Source organism: Myxocyprinus asiaticus, chromosome 27, assembly GCF_019703515.2.
Source record: "Myxocyprinus asiaticus isolate MX2 ecotype Aquarium Trade chromosome 27, UBuf_Myxa_2, whole genome shotgun sequence".
In the NCBI taxonomy this organism is placed as follows: Eukaryota; Metazoa; Chordata; class Actinopteri; order Cypriniformes; family Catostomidae; genus Myxocyprinus; species Myxocyprinus asiaticus.
In genome coordinates, this window is record NC_059370.1 from 41,177,690 (window position 1) to 41,191,773 (window position 14,084).

The 14,084-nt window shown below is 36.1% G+C and overlaps 1 protein-coding gene across 2 annotated transcripts in view; it reads right to left on the reverse strand.

Moving 5' to 3' along the window:
• Nucleotides 1–6,338: 6,338 nt before the first annotated feature.
• Nucleotides 6,339–14,084, reverse strand: part of LOC127417554 (THO complex subunit 2-like) — a 95,169-nt gene continuing 87,423 nt past the window's right edge. For both annotated transcript variants that reach the window (XM_051657550.1, XM_051657549.1), the window contains exons 34-39: nucleotides 11,380–11,505; nucleotides 9,714–9,780; nucleotides 9,386–9,525; nucleotides 7,637–7,707; nucleotides 7,413–7,458; nucleotides 6,339–7,098 (exon numbers count right to left, since the gene is read on the reverse strand). In XM_051657550.1, coding sequence (XP_051513510.1) covers nucleotides 7,431–7,458; nucleotides 7,637–7,707; nucleotides 9,386–9,525; nucleotides 9,714–9,780; nucleotides 11,380–11,505 — 432 coding nt within the window. In that variant the 3' untranslated portion in view covers nucleotides 6,339–7,098; nucleotides 7,413–7,430. The remainder of the gene's footprint in view (nucleotides 7,099–7,412; nucleotides 7,459–7,636; nucleotides 7,708–9,385; nucleotides 9,526–9,713; nucleotides 9,781–11,379; nucleotides 11,506–14,084) is intronic.

Here is a 14,084-nt window from a genome sequence, read left to right on the forward strand (position 1 = left end):
GCACGTGTTCGCAGCTAGTAGGCTAATTTGCATAACACGCCTAATAAATTCTGTGCAAGCCCTTTCAACATTTAAATAAGTGCAGGATATGATCTGTTAGTATTTACAATTGAATTTTCACTTTCTAAAATGCTAATTCTTGATATCAAAGATTACATCATTGCTTGTGGAAATGGAATCAGAAATGGAATTTCAATGAGCGAAAAACAGAATTCTTGAAATCTTTAATTGCATATTCACTAGTAGAATTTCACAATGATCTGTCATTCACACCTGTTCAAAACACAATCACAGATATCTATAATTTATTTATTACTAGTTGAAATTACAGTTTCACATATCAGCAATTTACTATACTTTATTATTATTATTATTATTATTATTATTATACTATATTATATATATATATATATACACACACTACCGGTCAAAAGTTTTGAAACATTCTTTATTATAATTTTTTTTCTTCACATTTTAGAATAATAGTAACTAAATTAAAACTATGGAATAACATCAATGGAACTATGGGAATTATGTAAAATCCAAAATAAATCAAAACTGTGTTATATTTTAGCATCTTCAAAGTAGTCACCCTTTGTCTAGAATTTGCAGACATGTACTCTTGACATTTTCTCAACCAACTTCTTGAGGTATCACCCTGAGATGCTTTTTAAACAGTATTGAAGGAGTTCCCATCTATGTTGGATACTTATTGGCTGCTTTTCTTTATTATTTGGTCCAAGTCATCAATTTAAAAAAAAAATTTTTTTAATTAAATTGTAGTTTTATAATGAAATAAATTAATATGATGGCACAATTATATTTTTGTCTACAAAACTAATTTCAAACATTTAAGCATACGCCTTCAGATCAAAAGATTTTTAAGATCATGAGAAACATTTCAGTCAAGTGTTTCAAAACTTTTGATCAGTAGTGTATATATATATATATATATATACAGGTGCATCTCAATAAATTAGAATGTCGTGGAAAAGTTCATTTATTTCAGTAATTCAACTCAAATTGTGAAACTCGTGTATTAAATAAATTCAATGCACACAGACTGAAGTAGTTTAAGTCTTTGGTTCTTTTAATTGTGATGATTTTGGCTCACATTTAACAAAAACCCACCAATTCACTATCTCAAAAAATTAGAATATGGTGACATGCCAATCAGCTATTCAACCCAAAACACCTGCAAAGGTTTCCTGAGCCTTCAAAATGGTCTCTCAGTTTGGTTCACTAGGCTACACAATCATGGGGAAGACTGCTGATCTGACAGTTGTCCAGAAGACAATCATTGACACCCTTCACAAGGAGGGTAAGCCACAAACATTCATTGCCAAAGAAGCTGGCTGTTCACAGAGTGCTGTATCCAAGCATGTTAACAGAAAGTTGAGTGGAAGGAAAAAGTGTGGAAGAAAAAGATGCACAACCAACCGAGAGAACCGCAGCCTTATGATTGTCAAGCAAAATCGATTCAAGAATTTGGGTGAACTTCACAAGGAATGGACTGAGGCTGGGGTCAAGGCATCAAGAGCCACCACACACAGACGTGTCAAGGAATTTGGCTACAGTTGTCGTATTCCTCTTGTTAAGCCACTCCTGAACCACAGACAACGTCAGAGGCGTCTTACCTGGGCTAAGGAGAAGAAGAACTGGACTGTTGCCCAGTGGTCCAAAGTCCTCTTTTCAGATGAGAGCAAGTTTTGTATTTCAATTGGAAACCAAGGTCCTAGAGTCTGGAGGAAGGGTGGAGAAGCTCATAGCCCAAGTTGCTTGAAGTCCAGTGTTAAGTTTCCACAGTCTGTGATGATTTGGGGTGCAATGTCATCTGCTGGTGTTGGTCCATTGTGTTTTTTGAAAACCAAAGTCACTGCACCCGTTTACCAAGAAATGTTGGAGCACTTCATGCTTCCTTCTGCTGACCAGCTTTTTAAAGATGCTGATTTCATTTTCCAGCAGGATTTGGCACCTGCCCACACTGCCAAAAGCACCAAAAGTTGGTTAAATGACCATGGTGTTGGTGTGCTTGACTGGCCAGCAAACTCACCAGACCTGAACCCCATAGAGAATCTATGGGGTATTGTCAAGAGGAAAATGAGAAACATGAGACCAAAAAATGCAGATGAGCTGAAGGCCACTGTCAAAGAAACCTGTGCTTCCATACCACCTCAGCAGTGCCACAAACTGATCACCGCCATGCCACGCCGAATTGAGGCAGTAATTAAAGCAAAATGAGCCCCTACCAAGTATTGAGTCCATATACAGTAAATGAACATACTTTCCAGAAGGCCAACAATTCACTAAAAATGTTTTTTTATTGGTCTTATGATGTATTCTAATTTGTTGAGATAGTGAATTGGTGGGTTTTTGTTAAATGTGAGCCAAAATCATCACAATTAAAAGAACCAAAGACTTAAACTACTTCAGTCTGTGTGCATTGAATTTATTTAATACACGAGTTTCACAATTTGAGTTGAATTACTGAAATAAATGAACTTTTCCACGACATTCTAATTTATTGAGATGCACCTGTATATACAGTGCATCCGGAAAGTATTCACAGTGCTTCACTTTTTCCACATTTTGTAATGTTACAGCCTTATTCCAAAATGGATTAAATTAATTTTTTTTCCTCAAAATTCTACAAACAATACCCCATAATGACAACGTGAAAGAAGTTTGTTTGAAATCTTTGCAAATTTATTAAAAATGAAAAACGAAAAAAAAAAATCACATGTACATAAGTATTTATATATTTATACTAGTAACAATGTAATTATATATAAATCATTTTTACTAAGAATTACTTAAATTGGCATTTCAGCCTGTAAGTAATTAATTTTAGATATCCGTAATTGTGTTTTGAAGTATGGCAGATCCAGTGTTCCCACTCTTTTCAAGGCACAATTTTCCAGGACATTTTATGTGCCACATAGTTGTAATACGCAAGCAAAACCACACACGAGACCATTAAAATTTAGGTTATTGGAGTTGTTTTTATTATTATTATTAGTACATTTTCAACAATTTAAAATTGTGTGCAATCAAATGGTTTTTTCAAAACTTTAATCTAATGAAAATCGAATTATTTTAATTACATTTTTCAACATTTATTTTTTTTCAAATTATTATTATTATTATTTACCAAATCATGACAGCACAATCCAAAACAAAACTGGAGATATTTTTGTCAAATTAAATGCTGCACAACACAACACATGTGAGATATTGATTTAATACATTATTATTATTTAATTACATTAAACATGATGTTTTTCCCATTTCACACATCCATTTAAAACAAGCTTTTATTTTGATGTTTCTCTGTGTTTTTAAAGGTAGTTTCTCACCTCCGGATAAGCGGTTCACTACAAGGCCCAATATAATAATTAAACCCCCAAAAGCTGTGATTTAATTAAATAAATATATGGTGTGTATGTGCTGCACACTTCAAAGTGTTCCGCTAACTGTCATCTACTACAAACACACAGAGCGCATGATGATCATGATGAGGTGTTTTCAGTGTATGAGCTGCCGGCTTCACACATAATTTTTCATTCATTCATATTCATCCCAAATATGTCATATTCCATGACATTCCACATTTTATAGCTAATAAAATTTGTATGACTAAATTTGGTGATTCTGTCCATGTTTTCCGCATCGCTGAAATCATAGGGGCCTACAGGTGGTAACGGTGGTATAAGCGGACTCCATATCATTGATTTATTGAAAATTAATAGTAAAGGTTGCATCACCACACTACCACATGTGAATTCATTTAAATAAAAAATTAGCAGCCCAACCATCATCATTGTCTAAAGTTTAAAACTAAAAAGCATTATACTAAAATATTTTCCTTGACAACTATTTTCCAGGCAATTTATGTATTTGTCTCATTTTCCATGACTGCAAAACTGAATGCAAAATTCCAGGATTTCCAGGATGCGTGGGAACCCTGCAGATCTTTGTGAAATTCTACCAGTGAAAATGCAGTTACAGATTTCAAAAATTCCATTTTTAATATAAAAAAATGGGTATAAATGAGAACCTCTTCTATTGGAGAAAGCAGAACTTCAAATTACTACAAATATTGTGTAATTTCAGTTGGTTCAAAATATTATCATAAATTTAAGTGAGAACTTATGAGTCATGATTTCAACGTGATAACATTCATGCACGTTTTTCGCATTGGATGGCTCATTGAGTTTGTAGCACACAAAATATGTAGTAGTCTAACACTTGTAAAGAAGCCATAAACTAATGAGTTATCCTATTTTTGTAACAACCCAAGTAATAGACTTGGAAAACAGCTTCAGGGGTCTGAAGTTGGGCATTTAAACTTGTGTTTTACAGACATAAGAATGAAACACATTTTTTTGCCTAAGTTTACCTCTAGACAAGGGAAAATTCCAGGCCTAATTATACATTTTTATATCTATCAACTGAAATGTATTGCGCAGGGCCATTGCAATATAACAGAAAAGTGTTCCAGTGGCTACTTAAAACTGAGCTGTCATTCAGTGTTATGTGACAATTTACATTTCAAATGAAGAAAAAAAAAAAAAAAAGTGTCATGTATACAGAAAACAACACTTGAACTATCCCATTATCCCATTCCAGTCACATTTTGCTACACAATATTTACAACTTTCTTAAAAATAGCCATAAACTACCCAGGTTTAATGTTCTGAATATTTTGATGTAGTGAAGAAATTTTAAACATCAGTTTTTGCATTTTTCGAAAAAAATAAAATGTTAAATTACTGAAAGAAAAACAAGAATGGTCACAAAAAGATCCTTGACTTGACTGAACAAACTGAGGCATTATTATTCCACATTGCAAACCATCAAGGTAACAGGGAAATACAGTTGAAGTCAGAAGTTTACATACAGTTAGGTTGAAGTCATTAAAACTCATTTTTTAACCACTCCACAGATTTCATATTAGCAAACATTAGTTTTAGCAAAACTACTTTGTGCATGACACGATTCATTTTTCCAACAATTGTTTATAGACAGATTGTTTCAGTTTTAATTAACTATATCACAATTCCAGTGGGTCAGAAATGTACATACACTAAGTTAACTGTGACTTTAAGCAGCTTGGAAAATTCCAGAAAAATATGTCAAGCCTGTAGGCAATAAGCTTCTGATAGGCTAATTAGAGTCAATTGGAGGTGTACCTGTGAATGTGTTTTAATGGAGGTGTTATGTTTTGGGGTGGCAGGATCATGTTCTGTGGGTGCTTTGCTGCAGGAGGGACTGGTGCACTTCACAAAATAGATGGCATCATGAGGAAGGAAAATTATGTGGATATATTGAAGCAACATTTCAAGACATCAGCCAGGAAGTTAAAGCTCGGTCACAAATGGGTCTTCCAAATGGACAATGACCACAAGCATACCTCCAGAGTTGTGGGCAGAACTGAAAAAATGTGTGCGAGCAAGGAGGCCTACAAACCTGATTCAGTTACACCAGTTCTGTCTGGAGGAATGGGCCAAAATTCCAGCAACTTATTGTGAGAAGCTTGTGGAAGGCTACCCAAAATGTGTGATCCAAGTTAAACAATTTAAAGGCAATGCTACCAAATACTAACAAAGTGTATGTGAACTTCTGACCCACTGGGAATGTGATGAAAGGAATAAAAGCCGAAATAAATCATTCTCTCTACTATTATTCTGACATTTCACATTCTTAAAATAGTGATCCCAACTGACCAAAGACAGGAAAGTTTTATACGATTAAATGTCAGGAATTGTGAAAAACGGAGTTTAAATGTATTTGGCTAAGGTGTATGTAAACTTCTGACTTCAATTGTATATGTTGCGCCATCCTTGCAGATTCCTCAACTCTGAGGCTGAGAAGCTTCTATAGTTTAGCCCCCACTTTCTTGCTCAAACATTTCTCAACAAAACCAATGTATAAGTAGTATTTCCTACATTTGGTTACAAAGCTCACCAACATTTAAGCCACTAAACCACTATGATTTGCCTTGACAACCAATTTTAACTTCCATGTAAAACATTTGCTTTAACATGGGAAAAGTCTTAAGCATAAAATAGCTCGACTTATCTCTCAATCACAAGCATGTTCAAAAAATTGGGGGTGACACATTTACCCACTCCCCCCTATAATATGCAACATTTTGTGTAAAATGAGTATAACATTTTGTAACAATTTTAACTTCTCTGAAATTTTCTACAGACCTCCTACTGGTCCCCAGACACCAGTTTGAAAACTGACCAAGGCATGGCAATTTGGTTCAAAACATGCAGAGATTGTGGTTTTGCAAATTTCAAGAGCATGCCATACAAAAACAAGACACAGGATGCACTAAGAAAACTATTTTATTTAGAAAAAGGATACACTTTGTCGACTTTGCCAGATAAAAACTCCATTAAATTGTTTGGAAAGTCATGAATCGTTTCATTTGTAGTCCATTTATTTACGGGAAAAAATCCAGCTTGCCATTCTTTATACAAATCTTTTAAAAACGTGATTGAACACACAAAGGAAATTAGGAGGCATACAATTAAAATGAAAGTAACAGGAAATGTCTTATTACATGGAACCATTTTATTTCTGTGTACATAATATACAAATAGAAGAGCATTTGTACTGCTTTAAACACCTAGACTAAATATCACGTGAATTAAAAGGAAGAAAAAGAATCCAGGAAACCTAATTGAGGTGAAGATGCCATGTTTTCTTTTAACGTAGAAAGAAAAAATGAAAGAAAACAACACAATAGGAGGGTCATAGAGAGAGGTCATAAAAACGCAAGCAATTGAAAGCGACACCAATTCAACCTAAATATGTTTGTGAAGCAAGCAGCACATTGTGCTAAATATTTAAAGGAAACAAACTTTCAGTGAAGTACTGAAAATATCACAATAAAAATGGCAGATTAAAATACGAGCTACAACGTTCTTAGGCAAAACAGAAGTTTGGATGCAGGCAAAAATCCTAAGTGTGCGAAGGAATCCTCTTTCAAGACTGTGACGGGAGAAAGGAATTAAGACGCTGACATGGTTGAGAAATCTTGGGATGATGAATTCTGCAGCCGGCAGCGCATCACAGCAGGGAACACTGGTGAAGAGGAGCAACTTCAGTTAACGCAACTCACAAACCTGTCACGTTCATAACGTGCAACATCTGCATTATTAAAAAGCAGATTGTAAATCAATTACCCTCAATCTCCTTCAAATATATTTGTTTATTTTTCATATTCATTGAGCCATTTCTCAATGATCAAAGGGATAGTTCACCCAATAGTGAAATCTCTGTCATTTATACACCCTTATGTTGTTCTGAGTGAACTACCCCTTTAATAAAAAGACTGTCTCCAAGTCCATTTTCATAATGCTTAAACCACTTTCACTGCATTAATAATAAAGGCTCACCTTGAGTGTCAGCATACATTATCTGTGTTTTTCTGATGATTTATGGGTGACAATTGTTAAGAAAAAATACACTCTGATAAGTAAACACATCAAGGTAAATGCGAGTTGAGTTTGAACAAATGCACCTTACAGTGAGTGTCCGTGAACTATGAAAAACAAAATGACTTTTGTACACAGTGCTGTTGTGATCAGCACACTTGTGTGTTAAAGGCATGAAAGGATATTGTTTCTTGTCTTCTTTAGCACCGGTGCTGTCTCTCTTCTTTTCTGATTTCTCTTTGTCATGCCTGGATTCCTGCACCACAACAAACAGCACATAAACACAGTAAACATAAGAGCATTTCTGTTGCTTAGAAGATAAAAGGCAATTTTCTGTTCCAGTAAAACCAGATTACTGAAAAGAAATTAACCGAAATACTCAGTTCAATTACTATAACAACTCAATTTTAACATTTTCTGAAGAACCTGTGAGTGGTGCTTTACTAGCACCTGGTGACTGAGGCATTGCTAGTGGTACATTTATATGCTAAGGTGTTGCCAAGCGGTTGTTCTGGGAGGTTGCTAGGGTGTTCTGAGTGGTCTTATAGCATGTTGCAATGTGGTTCCTATGGCATTGCTATGGTGTTCTAAGTGTTTGCTAGGTGGCGGTTAAGCTGTTCTGAGAGTTTTTTAGTATGTTGCAATGCTAAGCGGAAGCTAGGGTGTCCTGAGCGGTTGCTAGGTGGCAGATCTGAGGTTTTTTGTGTGGTGCTATGCTAGGCAGGTGCTAGGGTGCTCTGGTGGTTGCTAGGATATTACTAGACAGTTGCAAGGGTGTTTACTTTGGTGTTCTGAGTGGTATAATAGCATGTTGCTATATGGTTGCTAAGGCGTTGCTAAGGTGTCCTGGGCAGTTTCTAGGGGGCTGTTCTGAGGTTTTTAGTGTGGTGCTATGCTAGGCAGGTGCTAGGGTGTTCTGGTGGTTGCTAGGGCATTATTAGGCTGCTGCAAAGGTGTTGAGGGTGGTTACTAGTGTGTTCTGAGTGGTTTTATAACGCCTCACAATAGAGTACCCTAGGTGTTGTCTTGGGTGGTTGCTAGGCAGCTGTTAAGCTGTTCTGTAGGTTTAAGAGTGTTGCTGTGCTAGGGTGTACAGGATGGTGGTAGCTATGGTCCTGTTGATAGTTGCTAGGTCATTACTAGACAGTTGCAAGGGTGTTTATTTGGGTATTCTGAGTGGTATAATAGCATGTTGCTATGTGATTGGCAAGGCGTTGCTAGGGTGTCTTTTTAATGTGTTGCTATGCTAGGCAGGTGCTATGGTGTTCTATGGTGTTCTGAAAGTTTGTTTGGGGTGGTTGCTGCAGTTTTCTGAATGTTTTTGTTAGCGCATTGCTATGAGGTTTCTAAAGCACTGGTAGATTATCCTGGGTGATTGCTAGGTGGCTGCTTAGCTGTTCTGATAGGTTTTTAGGGTGTTGCTACACCAGGTAGGTGCTAGGGTGTACTGGGTGGTTTTAGGCTCTTGTGGATGGTTGCTAAGGCATTACTAGGTGGTTGCAAGGATGTTCGGCTGCAAGGGTGTTCAGAATGTTTAAAGTGCATTGTAGTCGCAAAAACGTTCTGGGTGGTTGCTAGGGCATTGCGAGGTGGTTGCTTAAGTGTTCAGAGTAGTTTAAGTGTGTCGCTATGAGGTTGCTTATGGTGGTTGCTTACTGGCTCAAGTCAAAAGAGCATGCACCCTAGTCTATATGATATTCTGGTCTTTATATATGACTCAGGTCCCCCCACACTGTTTTAAGTATCATTCATGTTTGTAGCACAAACGGTGCGAAATGAGTTACTTATTACATTTTGAAACTTAGAATTAGTGATTTGAATAAACCCCTGACCCTAAGTACGTGCAACAGAATAGTGATGCATGCATTAGCTAATAGCACCAATGAAAGACAGATTCAGTTGTTCAGGTATTAACAGGCCAGTCAGTAACAGACCTTTTTGCCTCCAGAGGTCTTCTCTGGTTTGGCCAGATCGCTCTTGTCCTTGCTGGTAGATTTGGAGCGTTTACTGTTGTCCTTGTCGTTGGAGTTTGGCGATTCGGATGGGCTGGCGCTCTTGCTGTGTTTGGAGGAGTCTGTGTAAAGAGCGCAAGTGAGAGAGAGCAGCCATGCGAGGCAGATAACACAACAGCCAAGACACCACAGGGAAAGCTTTCTGATTGCCTCCACCACAGAGAAAAATAACTTTTTGGTTCACTAGCTTGCCTCTTCTGCTCTCGGCAGTGGGCAAAACAAATTTAAAAGATAGGCATTATCAACTCACTCATTCCATTTTCATCTTTGCGGCGCTTGACTTCCTGGCTTATCTCGCGGTCACTGTTCGCGTAGTCCTAGATGGGGGGGGGGGGTTAGGGTGCAAATCAAAATTCACATTTGTCAGTTTAAGCTCCTTTTCACCTTCCACCATGCATTTAATAACTGCTGTTTACACATACCAGTCAGTGTTGTTTACAGCTTTTCTCAAGAGAATTGAAGAGAGAACTGACACTTCAGAGTTCCATGAAGTATTTCTGCTTTAATGTAGCACAGTATATCTAGCAAACCAGTCAACTCTGCTGCAAGGGAGTCACTACACAACCTTCCCTTGTTGAGTTGTTTTTGAGTTGTTTTAGCAATGTCCAGGATTAATGATGCAATTCCAATTGTGGAAACTCCTCCTTTTAAGAGGGTTATCTTTTAAATTATGAGGGTAAGGCTATTTGCATGAATAAGGTACACAAAAGGGGCTGAAAATAGAGGTCGACTAATATGAAATTTTTTACAACCGTTACAGATTATTTTAATGTTTACATGTCCGATAACCCATATGTAGAACAAATATTAAAGGTACACAATGGAGGCTGAAACTAGAGGTCAACCAATACTACATTTTTACAACTAATACCAATTATTTTAATGTTTACATATCTGACAACCGATATGCAGAACCAATATTAAAGGTACACGCTAGGGGCTGAAAATAGAGGTCGACCAATATTACATTTTTACAACTAATACCGATTATTTTAATGTTTGCATGTCCGATAACCCATATGCAGAACCAATATTAAAGGTACACAATATGGGCTGAAACTAGAGGTTGAATAATATGAAATCTTTACCACCGACACGGATTATTTTTGTTTACATGTTCGGTAACCGATATGCAGAACCGATATTAAATCAACAATTTATGCCTTTTTGCACAATGGTAACTAAAAATCATAAGACTACAACAATAAAAACATAATAGCAATTTTTTATAATGAAAAATAATAGCATAAAGCATAGTAGTAAGGACAAAAATGTAAGCAGAAAAGCTTAAACATTGGTTAAAAACAACTTTAAAATGACCAGTTCATCTCTACCTGACACTCTTAAAAACATTTTTCTTTTTCAACAAATGGAGAGTAAAAGAGAGTGTTGATCATCAAATTCAGAAGGACAAACAAAATATTATGCGCCATTTTATTTTCTGTTCATTTTATTGGCCGTTTGCAATTTTTGCAACATTGTTTCCAAAACTTGCGACGCATCTAAATACTGTTAGAAACCCTGATTTGTTTGGTTTTATTTTCCAGCAATAAATGTTAAATAAAATTAAACTAGCAACAATTAAAAAAATACAATATTCGGCACATTTTACAACTGACTGCCGTAAAACATCTCACAATCTTTCCTTTTAACACTACTAAACTTTTTTCTTTTGCTGTTGTAGCAAAAACAGAACACCACAAATAAAATTTTCTATGACTTCCAATTTTACATCTAGCTGCCAGCTGTTCCATTTATCCTGCTTTACCTTATTTTTGTATTCCAAACCTGGAAATGTGAAAGAGTCCATTGTGATTTATAAATTAAGAGAACACTGAATTGCCCTGATTTCCTCTACACCCTCACCCCATGTCCAAATCCTTTTGTAAACGGAAGGACACAGACAAAGCACTCACTCGTTTTCTGTCCTTTCTATCCTCCTTCTCCCTCTCTTTGGAGCGGTCCCTGGATTTGTCAGAGTCTTTCTTCTCGTCATCCTTCTCTTTGCTCTTGGACAGGGCTGTGCTGTGGTTAGGGTGGTGCTGAGGGCAGGATGGAGAGATAAAACAGGGTTAACGCTTCACAGAATGACAGATACAGCTCTCACAGCGGCCTGCTGTCACTTCATTAACATGCCCCATGTGTTACACTCGCCTTCCTGAGCCTTCACACCTCACAGTGCTATCAGACACACCCACAGGAAGTCTAAGCACTCTATTAAAAGCTCAAGGTTCCTGCTGAAACCCATGTATGCAGCTAAGGTCCCTGTCACATGACTTGATTCATGGCCTCAATACACAAACAGAGCTGAGAGGGCTTATATTGGTAGCTTAAAGCTTGATCAAATTAGCAAGAATATTTAATTCGACAAATTGGCAAACGCTTTAAAGGTAACCATACCCAAATGGATAAACAGTTCATCTCTTCAACTGTAAAGCACTGAGCAATACTGTAATGAAACATACTAAACATCTCATTGCCTCACAAGAATGGATCACATATTAGAAATGTAAGAAAACAAAGCATAATGACTTCCTTCTGAGATGAAGAAACATTCGTGAAAAATGTACCAAAGGAATTCTTCAGGAGAGCAAATGAATGTGTGTGGAAGGTGATGATTACATAAGAAAACAAAGGATAAACTTAATTGTGTTGTGGACATGTTGACATTTATTCAACCTTGACATCGATATCCCACAAAGAAATTGGCAAGATTGAGTGTTTGGGGACTGGACAAGTATATTTTCTGTCAGCTAGATGAATCGGTTTGATGTGCTTCAGCACTGTACCACGACAAGACAAGCCAGCCCACTACAAATGCCCATATTTAATACTAGCGGTTGACCAATGTGTTTCTCAATGGCCAATGAAGTTGCTAATATGTAGGGTATACATATATATAAAATGTCAATATTTATAACTCAATTTAAAGGAAGGTTCTGGGCTCAATACAAGTTAAACTCAATCAACAGCATTTGTTGTATAATGTCGTAAATATACACCATTTCAAAAGTATAGCCACAAGACCTAAACATTTTTAAGTGTGATAAAATTGCTTACCAACCTTATTTGTGAAAAGTTATGTCCAATATCACAATGTTGTTATGAGAACATAACGCCAATAAACCCTTTAATCTGGTAAATGCTGTAACACTGGTAAATCCCACAATAAAATCATTTTAACATGTATAATGTTTATGTCTTATGGCTACACTTGTGAAACCGTGTGTATTTAAACATTAATGGGCTGGCCCCATTCACTTCCATTCTAAGTGCCCTACTATACCCAGGATTATAACTTTTTTATAAATAAACAAGGGATGGGTCAAAGTAATTTGTTGAAAACATTGCCATAAATGCTCTTGATTGAGCTTGAATTGCTCCTGTAACATCCTTTAAATGTTGGTAAATGAGGCGTAAATAAAGTTGTTGAAACTGAATTATCATTTTGCACAATATCTACTCAAAATGTATTCAAGTCAACATAAAACTGCACTCAATTCATTTTTCTTCCATAATGTGATGTACTTCAAAACAAAAGACATTCAACAAGAATTTTTATTTTTTATTTTTTAGAGCTGGCCTTTTGTGGAATTGTGATATAGTAAATTAAAAGTGAAAAAATCTGTCTGTAAACAATTGTTGGAAAAATTACTCGTATCATGCACAAAGTAAATGTCCTAAACGACATGCCAAAACTATAGTTTGCTAATATGAAATCTGTGGTGGTTAAAAAAAATAGTTTTATTGACTTCAACCTAAGTGTATATTTTCAGAGGTGGAGCAAGTTATTACATTTCAATTAAAGATTATGAAGAATCTGATTTGAAAAATATCAACATTATCAAATTGTAAGTAAACAGTGATTTAAACAGTGAATCCCTCTTGACTTAGAAATAGGGATGCACCGATATGGCCAATACAATAATCCCTGTAGTGCTGTCTTAGGCGTCTCACAGTACAGACATTGCAATTTATTGCCCTGGCCACATCTGCAGTCCTCATGCCTCCATGCAGCATGTCTAAGGCACGTTCACGCGGATGAGCAGGGACCCTGGGCAACTTTCTTTTGGTGTTTTTCAGAGTCAGTAGGAAGGTCTCTTTAGTGTCCTAAGTTTTTATAACTGTGACCTTAATTGCCTACCGTCATTACTACTCATGCATGTTCATTAATTGTTTATGGTTCATTGAACAAGCATGGAAAACATTATTTAAACCCTTTACAATAAAGATCTGTAAAGTTATTTGGATTGTTACAAAATTATCTTTCAAATACAGGGTCCTGAAAAAGGGACGTTTCTTTTTTTGCTGAGTTTATTTGCCAACAAATATAAATCTGGATAAAAATCTACATTTTGTGTGTCTGATTACAAAAACAAAAGGCACACCTTATAAAGACACATCCGGAGCACTTCTAATGAAATCAGTCATGTAAAGTGGTTTATTGTTTATATTTTAAAACAACTTCAATTGCAGAAATATCTCAAACTTTCCAAATGTCTCATACCTCATTTACCAAATGTAGCCTACAATTTAAAATTAATTTGATGAGTGAGCTACTTTTATAAATACAGTTCATTGCACTTTATTCAAACCTGTGAAAAGACAAAACTAAGGAATG